This window comes from Carettochelys insculpta, chromosome 8 (genome assembly GCF_033958435.1).
Source record: "Carettochelys insculpta isolate YL-2023 chromosome 8, ASM3395843v1, whole genome shotgun sequence".
Classification (NCBI taxonomy): Eukaryota; Metazoa; Chordata; order Testudines; family Carettochelyidae; genus Carettochelys; species Carettochelys insculpta.
The window spans coordinates 30,662,144-30,676,414 of NC_134144.1; the positions used below are offsets into that span (position 1 = coordinate 30,662,144).

At 38.3% G+C, this 14,271-nt stretch overlaps 1 protein-coding gene across 3 annotated transcripts in view; it reads left to right on the forward strand.

The window, feature by feature from the left end:
- The window catches only part of TTN (titin), a 330,648-nt gene that overhangs the window by 116,799 nt on the left and 199,578 nt on the right, over positions 1–14,271 (forward strand). For all 3 annotated transcript variants that reach the window (XM_075000777.1, XM_075000778.1, XM_075000779.1), the window contains 20 exons: positions 238–519; positions 779–1,057; positions 1,160–1,441; positions 1,532–1,810; positions 2,366–2,653; positions 2,818–3,096; positions 3,183–3,461; positions 3,553–3,831; positions 4,477–4,764; positions 4,927–5,214; positions 5,796–6,086; positions 8,891–9,178; positions 10,739–10,831; positions 10,954–11,236; positions 11,602–11,785; positions 11,998–12,087; positions 12,203–12,470; positions 13,005–13,286; positions 13,570–13,848; positions 13,958–14,239. In XM_075000777.1, coding sequence (XP_074856878.1) covers positions 238–519; positions 779–1,057; positions 1,160–1,441; positions 1,532–1,810; positions 2,366–2,653; positions 2,818–3,096; positions 3,183–3,461; positions 3,553–3,831; positions 4,477–4,764; positions 4,927–5,214; positions 5,796–6,086; positions 8,891–9,178; positions 10,739–10,831; positions 10,954–11,236; positions 11,602–11,785; positions 11,998–12,087; positions 12,203–12,470; positions 13,005–13,286; positions 13,570–13,848; positions 13,958–14,239 — 5,163 coding nt within the window. The remainder of the gene's footprint in view (positions 1–237; positions 520–778; positions 1,058–1,159; positions 1,442–1,531; positions 1,811–2,365; positions 2,654–2,817; positions 3,097–3,182; positions 3,462–3,552; positions 3,832–4,476; positions 4,765–4,926; positions 5,215–5,795; positions 6,087–8,890; positions 9,179–10,738; positions 10,832–10,953; positions 11,237–11,601; positions 11,786–11,997; positions 12,088–12,202; positions 12,471–13,004; positions 13,287–13,569; positions 13,849–13,957; positions 14,240–14,271) is intronic.

Sequence of the window (14,271 nt, forward strand, 5' to 3'; positions counted from 1 at the left end):
CCCCACCCCACATACACACTTTTGTTTGTTACGCAAACTATGTATTTTTATCATGGTGCCACCAGATACAGTGCTGGCTAGTGTAAATTCAGAATCTGTTGATACTTATATTTTCCCCTTACCCCACCCCTGCTTTCAGTTAGAATCTTACCATTAGATATTTCATCAATTTCATCATTTTAATGAATCTGCACTTCAATGAATCATTTTCTTTACTCTTGCCATTTGGTTTTGTAGAACCACCAAGATTTATTAAGAAGCTAGAATCCTCTAGAGTTGTGAAAGAGCATGATTCCACTAGATATGAATGCAAAATAGGTGGCTCTCCAGAAATTAAAGTCACCTGGTACAAAGATGAAACTGAAATCCATGACAGTGAAAAATACAGAATGTCCTTCGTAGACTCTGTGGCGGTTATTGATATGCACAACCTCAGTGTGGAAGACAGTGGAGACTACACTTGTGAAGCTCGCAATGCAGCGGGCACTGCAAACACCAGTACCTCATTGAAAGTGAAAGGTCAGAACCCACAGGATTTCTTTTTTCTTTCTTTCTTTCTTTCTTTCTTTCAATGTGATGTGAAAGAACTATAAATCTCTTTACTCATGTAGGGAAGTATGAGAAGGGAGGACCGTATCTTTCTGGTCTTCCATGACATGGAAGTCATTTGTTACCTTTCCATTATCACTACAATGTAGGAATAGAACTTACTATTTAAATGTCTTTTTCTCTGTTATGGCTCTGGATTAACATGAACACCAATTTCATCTTTTCATAGCACCCCCTGTTTTCAGCAAGAAGCCCCATCCAGTTGAGACTTTGAAAGGTTTAGATGTTCATCTTGAGTGTGAACTTCGGGGCACTCCTCCATTCCAGATTTCATGGTATAAAGACAAAAAAGAAATCAGGAGCAGTAAGAAGTACAAGATCATGTCAGAAAACTACCTTGCGAGTATTCACATTCTTAGTCTGGGTGATGCAGATGTCGGTGAATACCAGTGTAAGGCTGTAAATGATGTTGGAAGTGAAACCTGCATTTGCTTTATAACTCTAAAAGGTTTGTATAAAGATTTATACATAGGAAATATTCCTAGCATCCCATCATTTTCCTCTTTCACTCCCCTTATGGTTTTAACATAACGTGTTTTCTTTTCACTAGCACCACCAATTTTTGTGAAGAAGCTCAATGATCTTACTGCTGTAGTTGGGGAGCCAATTGAGCTGCAGGCCACAGTAGGAGGTGCCCAGCCCATTTCTGTTCTGTGGCTGAAAGACAAAGGGGAAATCATTAGAGAAAGTGAAAATCTTTGGATATCCTATTCAGAAAACATCGCCACTCTGCGGATTGGAAATGTGCAACCAGCCAGTGCTGGAAAATACATCTGTCAGATCAAAAATGATGCTGGAGTTCAGGAGTGCTTTGCCACTCTCTCAGTTCTAGGTTGGTAACAAGGATATTTTAACTTCACTTAAACTGGTTACACCTCCTGTCCTGTAGTCAAACATGGCTGTGATTTGCGTCTCATTTCAGAACCTGCAGTCATTGTAGAGAAGCCAGGCCCAATGAAAGTCACCTCTGGAGACTCGTGTACTCTGGAATGCACAGTGGACGGCACACCAGAGCTTACTGCTGGGTGGTTTAAGAATGGGAAGGAGCTGTGTACTGATCGCAAATACCAAATTAGCTTCGTCAACAAAGTGTCCGGGCTTAAGATCCTCAATGCAAGAATAGAAGACAGTGGGGAATATATTTTTGAGGTGAAAAACAGTGTTGGTAAAAGCAGATGCACAGCTTCAGTGCAAGTTTCAGGTTAGTTAATTAACTTGTGACTTATCTTTGGTTCTAAAATATATTTAACAGGTGTTGCGCAAAGTGCTGCTTCTTGAATGTCTTGTCAGGCTAGTGCTACTCTGGGAAAACTTACTGCTAATCTTACCTTAGGCACCCTCTGTGTGCCAGCTAACATCGTGGAAATCATGGAGAGTAAGAGTACAGTGAAACCTGTATCACAATTTTCACTCTCAAGTATATGAGGATGTTGCTATAATATTTCAGTCTCAACAACTGAGTCTGCATGTGTAAAGTGGGGAAATAACTATTCTTCTCCTTCTGAGAACATATTGCGAAAACAAAAGGAGAAAGGTGGACCTCAGAGAGGGTGAGTGATAGCTTTAGAGAGCACACTCCAACCTACCCTTTTCTTTTCTCTCTACTTTAGGTCTCAGTAAGTTAACCTGTAGACCTGATTTGCATTCCAGGCCAAATGAAGTGTGCCAAAACGAAGTGCTATTTTAGATACCTGGGAAACATCTCCTCTTTATGTTATAGCAAGGTAATATTCAAAGCTGTGTTTTTCCTGTACAGATCGTATTTTACCACCTTCTTTCACAAGAAAACTAAAAGAAGCCAGTGGTCTTTTGGGTTCTTCTGTTGTGCTGGATTGCAAAGTGTCTGGGTCACCACCTCTTTCTGTTTCCTGGATCTACAATGGGCAAGAGATTTCTAGTGGAGACAAGTATGAGATGACTCTCACAGACAATACTTGCACTTTGAAAGTGAACACATTAGAAGAATCTGATATTGGAACTTATTCATGCACAGCTAGTAACATAGCTGGATCTGATGAGTGCAGCGCATATTTGACAGTTAGAGGTTAGTATCTAGAACAAGGCAAAGCTTCCAGGTAGATGTGTGTTTTCTTTTTTTTTAACCTTTTTTGAGTGTTATATGAGCCTAACCTCTTGTCTATTCTATTGCAATATTTTACTCTTCATCAAAGTACACTTCTCCACCTCTCTTTTGTGTGTGTATTTTAGAACCTCCTTCTTTCGTGAAGAAGCCTGATCCCCTGCAAGTGTTATCTGGGGCAAATATAACTTTTACTAGTATTTTACAAGGCACCCCTCCACTGGATGTTAAATGGTTTAGAGGTAGCGTTGAGCTAGTGCCGGGCCATAGATGCAACATCTCCTTGGAAAATTCAGTTGCAGAACTGGAGTTGTTTGATGTTCAGCCACTCCAAAGTGGAGACTACACCTGTCTGGTGACTAATGAGGCTGGGAAAGTTTCTTGCACAACACAACTCTTTGTAAAAGGTTTGTCAGGCTTCCTGTTACATTCATTTCTTGGAAAAAAAATTGGTCTCTAATTTTAACATTTCTCTTCATACTGTTCGTTATAGAACCAGCCAAATTTGTGAAAAAACTTAATAACTTCCGTATAGAAAAAGGAAAACCATTAATACTGGAATGCACATACTCTGGTACTCCTCCAATTGCAGTTGTGTGGAAGAAAAATGGATTCCAGGTAGTTCATTCTGCAAAATGCAGCATTACCACCACAGAAACATCTGCCATACTGGAAGTTCCCAGTAGCAACATAGATGATCAGGGACAGTACACTTGCCACATTGAGAATGATTCTGGACAAGACATTTGTCACTCTGCAGTGTCAGTACTAGGTGTGTCTTCATTCCACAAAGAATCTTTTTCACACTAATGGTCATTATATGATTTAGTTTTTGGTACTAATATCCTGTCTTTGTTCCTTAGAACCACCTTATTTTGTTACACGCTTGGAACATGCTCAGGTGACTGTTGGGGATTCTGCATCGTTACAATGTCAGGTTGCTGGCACACCAGAAATTACTGTATCGTGGTACAAAGGAGACACAAAACTAAGAGCAACTCCTACCTCTAAAATGTACTTTAAGAACAATGTTGCCACTTTGGTTTTCAGCCAGGTGGATATTGGAGATAGTGGGGAGTATATCTGCAAAGCAGAAAACAGTGTTGGAGAAGCTTCTTCATCAGCTTTGCTTTCTGTTCAAGGTGAATATATTTTGTAAACACATTTGGACGTTTGCATTGGTAACTGGTTTGGGTTTTTAAAAACAATATGTTTTCTTAGGAACATGCTCAGCCTCGACCTTACCAGTCCACTCTTGCCCTGTCAAAAATGCCTTTACGACTGAATACCTTCCACTAGTGAAAAACAGGCTACAAATTCGTGTACGAAGCCAGTTTTTAGTTAACTAGCACTTTCTGTAAGGACTTCTGATTCTTCTCCTTCAGAAATGGGAATTCTTGACTCTGGTTATTCTTCTCTCTCTTCCCAATGCAGAGACTGTGATATTAAATGTTAGGGCTATGTTCTGCCTTTATTTACTGCTTTGGAATCACATTGTCTGGTTGTCTCCTTCCTGGCATTCTTCTGGGGAATTGTCCCTTCACTCCAACCACTAAACTAAATGATGCAACAAATAAGCTCCTTTATTATTTGTGAGCCTCATACAGTATTTTATTATGGAAGTTGGTTGAAAGTAATGACTGAATCTTCCAGTGAATCTTCTTGTAAATCTATCCAATGTATACCCATTGCAGCAGCATCTTAGGCAGTGCTTATTCGTGAATTCAGGAAGACCTCAGAACTTCCCAGAGTTTCAGTTGTACAATACTTTCATGCTTTTGTTGCAGAGCGAAAACTTCCTCCTTCTTTCACACGAACTTTGAGAGACATTCACGAAACTGTTGGCTTACCAGTTATGTTTGATTGTGCCATAACTGGGTCAGAACCTATTGAAGTTTCCTGGTTTAAAGATGGTGTCCCTATCCAAGATGGCAACAATGTGCAAATGTCATTCTTAAACAACGTAGCCACACTCCAGTTTTCGCACACCGACAAGAGCCTTCCTGGACAGTACACTTGTACAGCTTCCAATGCTATTGGAACTGCTTCTTCCAGTGCCAAGCTCGTGCTTACAGGTTAGCTGGTTATTAAATCATTTCCCTTTAACATCACCTATTCATTTTTCAGGTTCCATCTCAACTTAAAACGATAGGGGCAACATATATTCAACAATGTACTTTAAACCCATTGAACTTTTCCAAACTGTATTTGTTTTTCTGTTTTTTTTCACCATGTAGAAGGGAAGAATCCTCCATTGTTTGACATGCCAATTTCATCTGTGGATGCTTTTGCTGGGGAAAGTGCTGACTTTGAATGCCATGTATCAGGAACACAACCAATTAAGGTCACTTGGACAAAAAATAACCAAGAGATACGGACTGGCAGAAAGTACCAGATCAGTTATGTAGAAAACATAGCCCATTTGACTATTCTGAATGTTGACAGCACGGACTCGGGAACATACACATGCCAAGCTAGCAACGAAGTTGGAAAGGACTCTTGCACAGCTCAGCTTAGCATTAAAGGTATTGCCTGATCCATGTGTATGGTGTTTACATTGAATTCCTGTATAGCTAAAAGAAATAAGTCATCTTGTTGCAATATAAATTGGAGCCTATCTTTTCAATCTATGGATTGAAAAATGCATATCAAAATCTCTGTCAGGAGAGATTGAAAGTTCTTCAGAGAATATGTGGGGAGAGTTCAGGAGTGGAGATAATGTTTTCTTCAATGTTCTAGTCTTCAAAACTGTACAGACTTTGTCATCTTTAATGGTTTATAGAAAACTCTATTTTTTTCCTTGTTGCTTATGCATAAATGCTCATTTGTCTTTAAAAACAATTTTCTTAAAGGCAGTACAAGATCAGTGATATATTTCTTACTTTTTAACTAGTAAAGCTCTATGTCCATTTAAACAGTGTAGTGTTATGCTCTGCTAAAAGTAGTGTTCTTTGTGTACCTTTTATACGAAAACTAGAGCTATGTTTAAATGTGAGCAGTTTTTACCACATATATTCATTAAAGGTATTTGCTGAAAACTTTTCATCTGAATATATGATCTTACAACGTATTTTTAGAATTTAAGGAGCATGTGCATTTCTTGCAGAACGAAAAATTCCACCTAGTTTTACAAGGAAACCATCTGAAACAGTAGAAGAAACAGAAGGGAGCGCCCTGAAAATTGAGGCACGTGTTTCTGGTTCTCAACCTTTGACTGTTGCCTGGTATAAAAATAACCAGGAGATCCATCAGAGTCCTAACTGTGAGATGTCATTCCTAAACAACAACGTACTTCTGCAAATTAAGAGTGCAGCACAGGCTGATGCTGGCTTATATACCTGCAAAGTGTCCAATGAAGCAGGAAGTGTATTGTGTACTTCTTCCGTTGTTATTAAAGGTTAGTTATTTTCACATTTTGCCTCTGTGTGGTGTTAGTTTTGTCAACATGTTAGCTGTCAATATATAGAGCTCATCAAAGAATTCTTACTAGAAGTCTTCTTTTTTGCCATATATGAATGCATGCAAACAACATGAAATTCAGTACCACATACACAATGAGATAACATCAGCAACTTCTTTGGATACTCAGGCAGCACTTTCGTCAACTTCAGTGTGAGTTTTGTGTATCAGAATAGAAATGAGTACAATAAGTCTATGCTTTATGACTTAAAATGCAGTACTAATAATCTACTATATATTTTAGAGAATTAGTCTGTCTGATCAAGAACTCTTAAATGGTAAGAGCTAAGACCACTAAATTCGATATAGAGCTTGCTCTAATTGTAACTTAGAGCAATGTAAGGGGATTTTGTTCCAGGAAAAAGGGATGTGCTTGGAATGGGATTGTTTCTCGTTAAATCAAACAGAAAAGGGAGAAAATCACTAAATGAAGTACAGTTCTCAAAATAGACAGAGGTGAGCAAATGTTGAAAGAGACTGAACTAAGAGATCCAGAAAAATAAGATGACCCTGGATCAGGATTGCCTCTCAGTAAACTGAACAGTAAAGAGATAAAACAGAAATTTGGAGTCATGCTCTGCTTTAGCACAGCTAAATCAATTCTTAAGATTTGAAAACTAGAAGAAAGTGTTATTGGAAACCAAATTGGCTATAGGCCTTTTTGTTAAAACATAACGAAAGATACAGCAATAAAGAAAAAAATGCACTTTATGGAATTTCCATCTAAAAAATTACTAGAAGAATCAGAAATTTTTTAACAATCCCATTTTTAAAGAAAGCAGAATTAAGAATACATTTTATGACATAATATTCTGTTTTTTAACAATACAATCATGTATTAAAGCATAGTAACTGAGAGGAAGTCGTGCTAGTATATAAAGCATGTGCATTTTCCTTCTATTTAATAATTGAGTTAACAACTGAAGCAACACTGGGTAAATCTTCTAGTATAATATAAAACAGTGACTGTTTTCTTGCATATTTCTACATATCCTTTATCTGCAAAACTTGTGTTATCAATATATATTAATAGCAAAGCTGTGCATGCTACCAATGGCTAGACCTTTGCCATAAGCCATAATTTTATCTGTCAATTAAATTCTAAATCCCACTTGGAATATGTGCTCACTTTTTTGTGACAGATTTTTCTAGGACAATGTCAGCATTTTTCAAAAATAGCTGAAAACATTCAGCTGCTAATGCAAGAGATAGAGGTTGTTTTTTGTTTGTTTTGCTTTCCTGTGGTGACCATTGGGATCCATTCTTGCTTCTCTTGTATGCATAATTCTAATTAATAATATATCTGTGGAAGTCCATACCCTTAATATGAATTCCTAGCATTTACCTATTCTGCTTAAATGCATTATTGACAGTTTAACTAGCTTTTAGCAAATCTAGTGCAAATGCATTCTCTACTTCATTGTGTCTTTCTCTTTTTTTGTCATTTGTCTTTCTTTTCTCTTTTCCATTCTGTAATTTTTTCTGTACCATCTGTTAAAGTAATAAAGATTACTAGATTACCAATAAAAATGAGAATTAAAGTTTTTAACAATGAAAAAGTAAGGTGGCTGAAATGTCACTGGTATAAAAATGTGATGTCCCCTTATACCCAGCAAATATCTGCCATGCAAAATGTGTAGCTTTTCCTTCTCTTGTTAGATTTGTTCTGAGCCTTCTGTCTATATCTAAATTTGCACAGTCGGTGAAGTTTGCTGTGGTAGCGTGGGACTGACCTATATAATTGTTGCAGTATTAAATCATAGAAATTTAGGGCTTAAAGGGATCTTGAGAGGCCATCAGTTCCAGCACCTTGTGCTGTGGCAAGGCCAGGAGACTTGAGCCCAGCCTGGGTTCTCTTTGTTCATCTTTTATAGATAAGATAAGTAATATATTTATTTTTCTAAAGTCTTCTAAGACTTCACAGCCTTCCAGGAGTTCTCAAAGACTGTTCCTCAAAGACAGTTTCCTCATCTTTCTCTTGATCCCAAATTCCTAAATATTCTCCTCTTACTGAATTTCCGTGTCTTCCTAAAAGTATCCCATATTGGCCTTTCTGATTTTATTCCTATATGTTTGTGCTGTTCTTTTAGCAATTTGGCCAAATTTCACTTTATATACAACTCCTTTTTGATACTCTGGATGGGACCATATTGGCCTCTTCTGTTCTTCCTGTCTGTTGCTCACATCAGGATAGTTTGCAGTTCTACCTTTGATGTTGCCGGCCTGCAAAACTGCCTTTTCTGAACTCTTCTGTTTTTCCTTGGCTATTCTTCCCAGGGAACCATACTAACCATTAGTCTTAAGTTTTGCTGAAGTCTGCTTTTTTGTGTTAGTAGATCCTGTTTTTCAGTTATTTTAATATTCTGTAAGAATGAGTGTCAGTTAATTACTGCATCAAGGTAAAATTAAATACATGATGTGGTCCTTTTGTATGATTGTAAAAAAGTACTCTCTCTATATTATTTCATGTTTCCATTCTGTGTAGCATTAATATTCCCTGAAATGTATGTATCAATACATAACAAAACAAACAAGCAGGCATGTCGCACCATAAAGACTAACAAAATAATTTATTAGGTGATGAGCTTTCATGGGGCGGACACACACCATCAGATTTCATTCATTCTCATATTTGTAGATACAGCTGATTTGTTACAATCACGATTTTATTTATTTATGGTATTTCTCACATGTCTGTAATATACATTTCTTTCTTGTTTCCTAAAATGTTTCCAATTGCAGAACCAAAAAAGCCACCAATGTTTGACCAGCCTCTTAAACCAGTGACAGTAGTGGAAGGAGACGTTTTGCAACTCAGCTGCCACGTCCAGGGATCTCAGCCAATCAGAATTCAGTGGCTGAAGGCTGGGAGAGAAATAAAAACTTCAGATAAATGCAGCATTAGCTTTGCTAATGGAATAGCTCTTATGGAATTCACAGCAGTTACTAAAACTGATGCAGGCGAATATGTGTGCAAAGCTACCAATGTAGCTGGAAGTGACTCTTGCAAGTCAAAAGTGACAGTGAAAGGTACAGTAAAAGAAAAAGATCAGGTCATGGGATGACAATTTAAAAGAAGTTTTTGTTTTTTTGTGAACTAAGTGGCTCATAATCCAACAGAAGATAACCCATGTCTTTTGTTACTTTATACAATATCACATAATCTGCAATACTGGCCTGCAATACTGATTTGTGTTCCATGTTAATTTACATAGCATCATATAGATTAGAGGATCTGTGTCAAATGAACAGTAGATGCCCTTCTTGAGGGTTTAGAATTTAACCTTGCGAATAAAACAGTTTGAGCCAAGACCCAAGTGATTACAGTGGGCCCACACTATGCAGAGCATGCATGCTTCGTGAGGAAAATTGGCTTCAGACATTTACTTTAGGACATTACCAAGAGACCTTGGTAGTTTGTCAGTTGAGATGCAGCAGTGATGAGCTGGGTTATCTCAGCTTGAACCAATGCTGCCCCATCACTTGTCTGAAATTAATATAGTTTGGGGATAAAATTCTCCCTGTGAAATACTCATCTTGCCGTTAGTATTGCATTTGAGCTCTTCACACTCTGTAATATATTGAAGTACCACCACCCCAGCATGGAAGCATTTGGCCTAGGAGTGGCTTAGCGACTTTAAACTTTTAGTTGTAGGCAGATGATAACACTGAGAAACCTTGCGGGACAGTTCTTTAAGAAATGGGCTCCAAAGAGAAGCCTTGTGGTACTATCGTGAATGAGAGCTGCTGGGAAATAGCTGATCAGAATTTTTGAAAATCAGGCCATTTATTTATGTGCCATACTATGGATTGAAGAGCCTAAAGTAAAGCAATCCATTTTCAAAAGTCTTCAAACCTGATTTTGCTGTAACTTACATTAATGTAAATAAAATTTACATGTTATAACAGAAATCAGAATTGGACTCAGAGTGTCGGCCTCCATCTTAGGAATCAAAGGCATGTTGTGGACAATCACCAGAGGGATCTTGGCTTTTTTATTGTACGCAAGAGCCACTTTTACACGGGCTGCTTCTGTCGACAAATTGGGCTTTTGTTGACAAAACCCACCAAGCATCTAAGTGATTGAAGTGCTGTATCGAGAGTTTGTCAACAAAACTCAACTGTTCAGACAGCAGCGTTATCCCTGTTCCTTATCAGGTATAACGCCTCTGTCAACAGTGTTTTGTTGACAGAGTGCCTATCCAGACGCTTGTGTCAACAGAGCAAGCTTCTGTTTCCCTAGGTGGTCCTGTTTATAGAGCTTCTGGTCAACCATTCTGTCGAGAGAGGGCTGGGCAGTCTGGCTGCTCTCTGACAACAGAGTAGTTTGCTCTTTTGATCTGCTTTTGCGTGTTGACTCTATCCGTCAACAAAGGTACTGCCAATGTTTCTCTGTGAACGGTGATCTCTGTCAACAGAGGTTGCCCATGTAGATGTAGCCAAGGGCTGCCTGTAATGCTTCAATAAATATACTCTGCTACACTTAAAATATACTGATAGAAATCTCTTCCAATTTGGGGGGTGAAAAAAGGCTGAAAGTGAGCTGTTCTATTAAACCTTTCAACCCAATTCCTTAAACTTATTTTCCAGAAAAACCAGCAGCTGCACCAGCAGCTAAGAAAGCACCTGTGGATGGAAAGCTGTACTTTATCTCAGAGCCTCAGAATCTCAAAGTTATGGAAAGTAAGCTTGTTCTTCCAAAACTATGTGATTTTTCTCTGTTTATAGTGTTGGTAATACTATAATAACACTTGCACTCTCAGGCATGTGGAAGATAAGCTTATTCATTTTGTATTTTATTACAGAGAGTGTTGCAACATTTATTGCTAAAGTTGGAGGTGATCCAATTCCAAATGTTAAATGGACTAAGGGAAAGTGGAGACAACTAAACCAGGGAGGTCGTATTAGCATCCAGCAGAGGGGAGATGAAGCCAAACTAGAAATAAAGGATGCAGCAAAAACTGATTCTGGACAATACAGATGTGTAGCTTTTAATGAACATGGTGAAATTGAGAGCAGTGCCAACCTACAAGTTGAAGAACGAAAGCAAGAAATGATTGAAGGAGATCTGAGAGCAAAATTGAAGAGGTAGGCATAAAATTCTTCTTTAGATCACTCGGAAGCATCTACGCGTGGAGGATGTTTTCACTGTGTATCTGACCCAGATGCCATTAATTAATGTTCACAATGTATGGAACAGATACCAATTGTATGCAGGGTTTGATCCTAGCAACTCTTACTCCTGTCAGTGATCCCTGAGTAGAATAAGAATCCCCTTGAAGTCAGAGGAGTGATCATTTCTGTGCCTAACAGTTTGGAGAAGGCCCCTCCAGCACTAACATGAAGCCTTGCTTTATTCCAAACAATTTTAAGCAAGACTTGGTTTCCCAAAAGATTCTCTTAGAAAGTAGAAATATTAGTATGTGTTCTAATAAATCTCATTACTTAAATAGTACTCCAACCAAAAAGAAGGAGGTGGAGGAAGAGAAACCCATTGATATCATGGAACTACTCAAAAATGTTGATCCTAAAGAATATGAGAAGTATGCTCGCATGTATGGAATTACAGATTTCCGTGGGCTCCTGCAAGCCTTTGAGCTGCTAAAGCAAAGTCAAGAGGAAGAAAGCCATAGGCTGGTAAGACCCATCGCTATCTCTTTGCCTAGAGGATCTTGGTGAAATGGATCTTGTAAGATGGGCTGACAAGGCTCAAGTGAGCTATGGTCTCCCAGAAGGTCTAGTTACAGAGACAGATGACTCCCCAGATTTGTGGGTGGGGGCAGATATTAAAACATGGTTATTTCATAATAGTGTTACTTCATGTTAAACCATGACCCATCTTTCTACAGGAAATTGAAGTCACAGAGAGAGCTCGCAAAGAGGAACAGGAATTTGATGAACTAGTATCGTTTATTCAGCAACGACTCACACAGACAGAGGTGACATGATGGCTTTGACTTGATAATAAAATGTTAACCACATAAAATATGAATTGCATTTCAGTAACTGTGATCTTGAAGTGAATACTGAATCCTTTATATTGATATTTTTCAGCCCATCACACTCATCAGGGATATTGAAGACCAGACTGTTATAACAAATGAGGATGCTGTCTTTGAATGTGAAATTAAGATTAACTATCCTGAAATCAAACTCTCCTGGTACAAAGGAACTCAAAAATTGGACCCTAGTAACAAGTATGAAATTAAAATTAAAGGTGATCGGCACATACTCAGAATCAAGAACTGCCAACCCACAGATCAGGGAAATTTCAGAATTGTCTGTGGTCCACATATTGCTAGTGCTAAGCTAAATGTGCTTGGTAAGTGAACATTGAAAGCTTCTGTATGCAAGTAATTTATACTCCTAATTTAATACTATCTTATATACCAAAATATACATTTTAATATGCTAACAGAATCTGCACTTGGAATCTGCATGATGCTGCTTTCACTGAAGGAAGCATGTGTATGCTGAGTTGTCAGTTCTTTGTCCCAGATGCAAATTTCAGTGGTATAGAAATGGACAAGTCATTAAGATAGGAGGGAATCTTGGATTTCTTGATTTCTCTGTTTGCATTCATAGCACAATTTTCTTTCTCAGCTGTTTTCTAAATACACTTTGAAGCAGTTTTCAGTCTCAGTTTTCAGTTTGTCATGCTGCCACCACATACATCAGTGGCTAATATAAATTCACATTTTGCAGATATTTCTACCACTCACCTGCATCCCACGGCCTGTTCATTTGATTAGATATTTCATTGCTTTATCAATTAAATATTTCATGATTAAATCACTTATATGGAGCAGTGCAATTTAGTGTATCATTATGTTTACCCTTTTCTTTGATTTTGTAGAACCACCAACTATTATTACAAAGCTAGACTTCTCTAGAGTTGTGAAACAGCATGATTCCACTAGATATGAATGCAAAATAAGCGGCTCTCCAGAAATCAAAGTCACCTGGTACAAAGATGAAACTGAAATCCACGACAGTGAAAAATACAGAATGTCCTTTGTTAATTCTGTGGCAGTCATTGAAATGCACAATCTCAGTGTGGAAGACAGTGGAGACTACATTTGTGAAGCTCGCAATGCAGCAGGCACTGCAAGCACCAGTACTTCATTGAAAGTGAAAGGTCAGAACCCACAGGATTTCTCTTTCTTTCTTCACTTCACTTCACTTGCTCTTAATGGGTGTGACTATCCTATTTAGTCATAGTGCTGAGTGTGAACTTCTCAGAATGCAGGATACAGATCATATCAGTCTGGCAGCACATGGAGGCCATCTCCTATAGTGATTCATAGCGTCACTCTAATACATCAGTTCAAAATAGTGACACAATGTACTATTTCAATGTTCTTTTGTCTCTTTTGTCCTGAACTGAATTAACAGAAATCCAAATTTTCTTCTTTTCAAAGAACCCCCAGTTTTCATCCAGAAACACTATGCTATTGAGACTTTGAAAGGGTTAGATGTTCATCTTGAGTGTGAACTTCGGGGAACTCCTCCATTCCAGATTTCGTGGTACAAGGACAAAACAGAGCTTAGAAGTAGCAAGAAGTACAAAATCATGTCTGAGAACTACCTTGCAAGTATTCACGTTCTTAGTGTGGATCCTGCAGACATTGGTGAATATCACTGTAAGGCTGTAAATGATGTTGGAAGTGACACTTGCATTTCTTTTATAACTCTGAAAGGTTTGTATAATAACTTAAACATCAGTTATATACCTTGCAACCTACAATTTAAGTGATGCTCCTTGTTCACTCCCCTATGGTTTCACATGACATATCTTGTCTCCACTAGCACCCCCAGTTTTTGTGAAGAAGTTCAGTGACCTCACTGCTATAGTTGGCGAGCCAGTTGAGCTGCAGGCCACAATAGAAGGATCCCAGCCCATTTCTGTTCTGTGGCTGAAAGACAAAGGGGAAATCATTACAGAAAGTGAAAACCTTAGGATTTCCTATTCAGAAAACATCGCCACTCTCCGGATTGCAAATGCAGAGCCAGCCAGTGCTGGAAAATACATCTGTCAGATCAAAAATGACGCTGGAGTTCAGGAGTGTTCTGCCACTCTCTCAGTTCTAGGTTGGTAAGAAGGATATTTTAACCTCACTTAA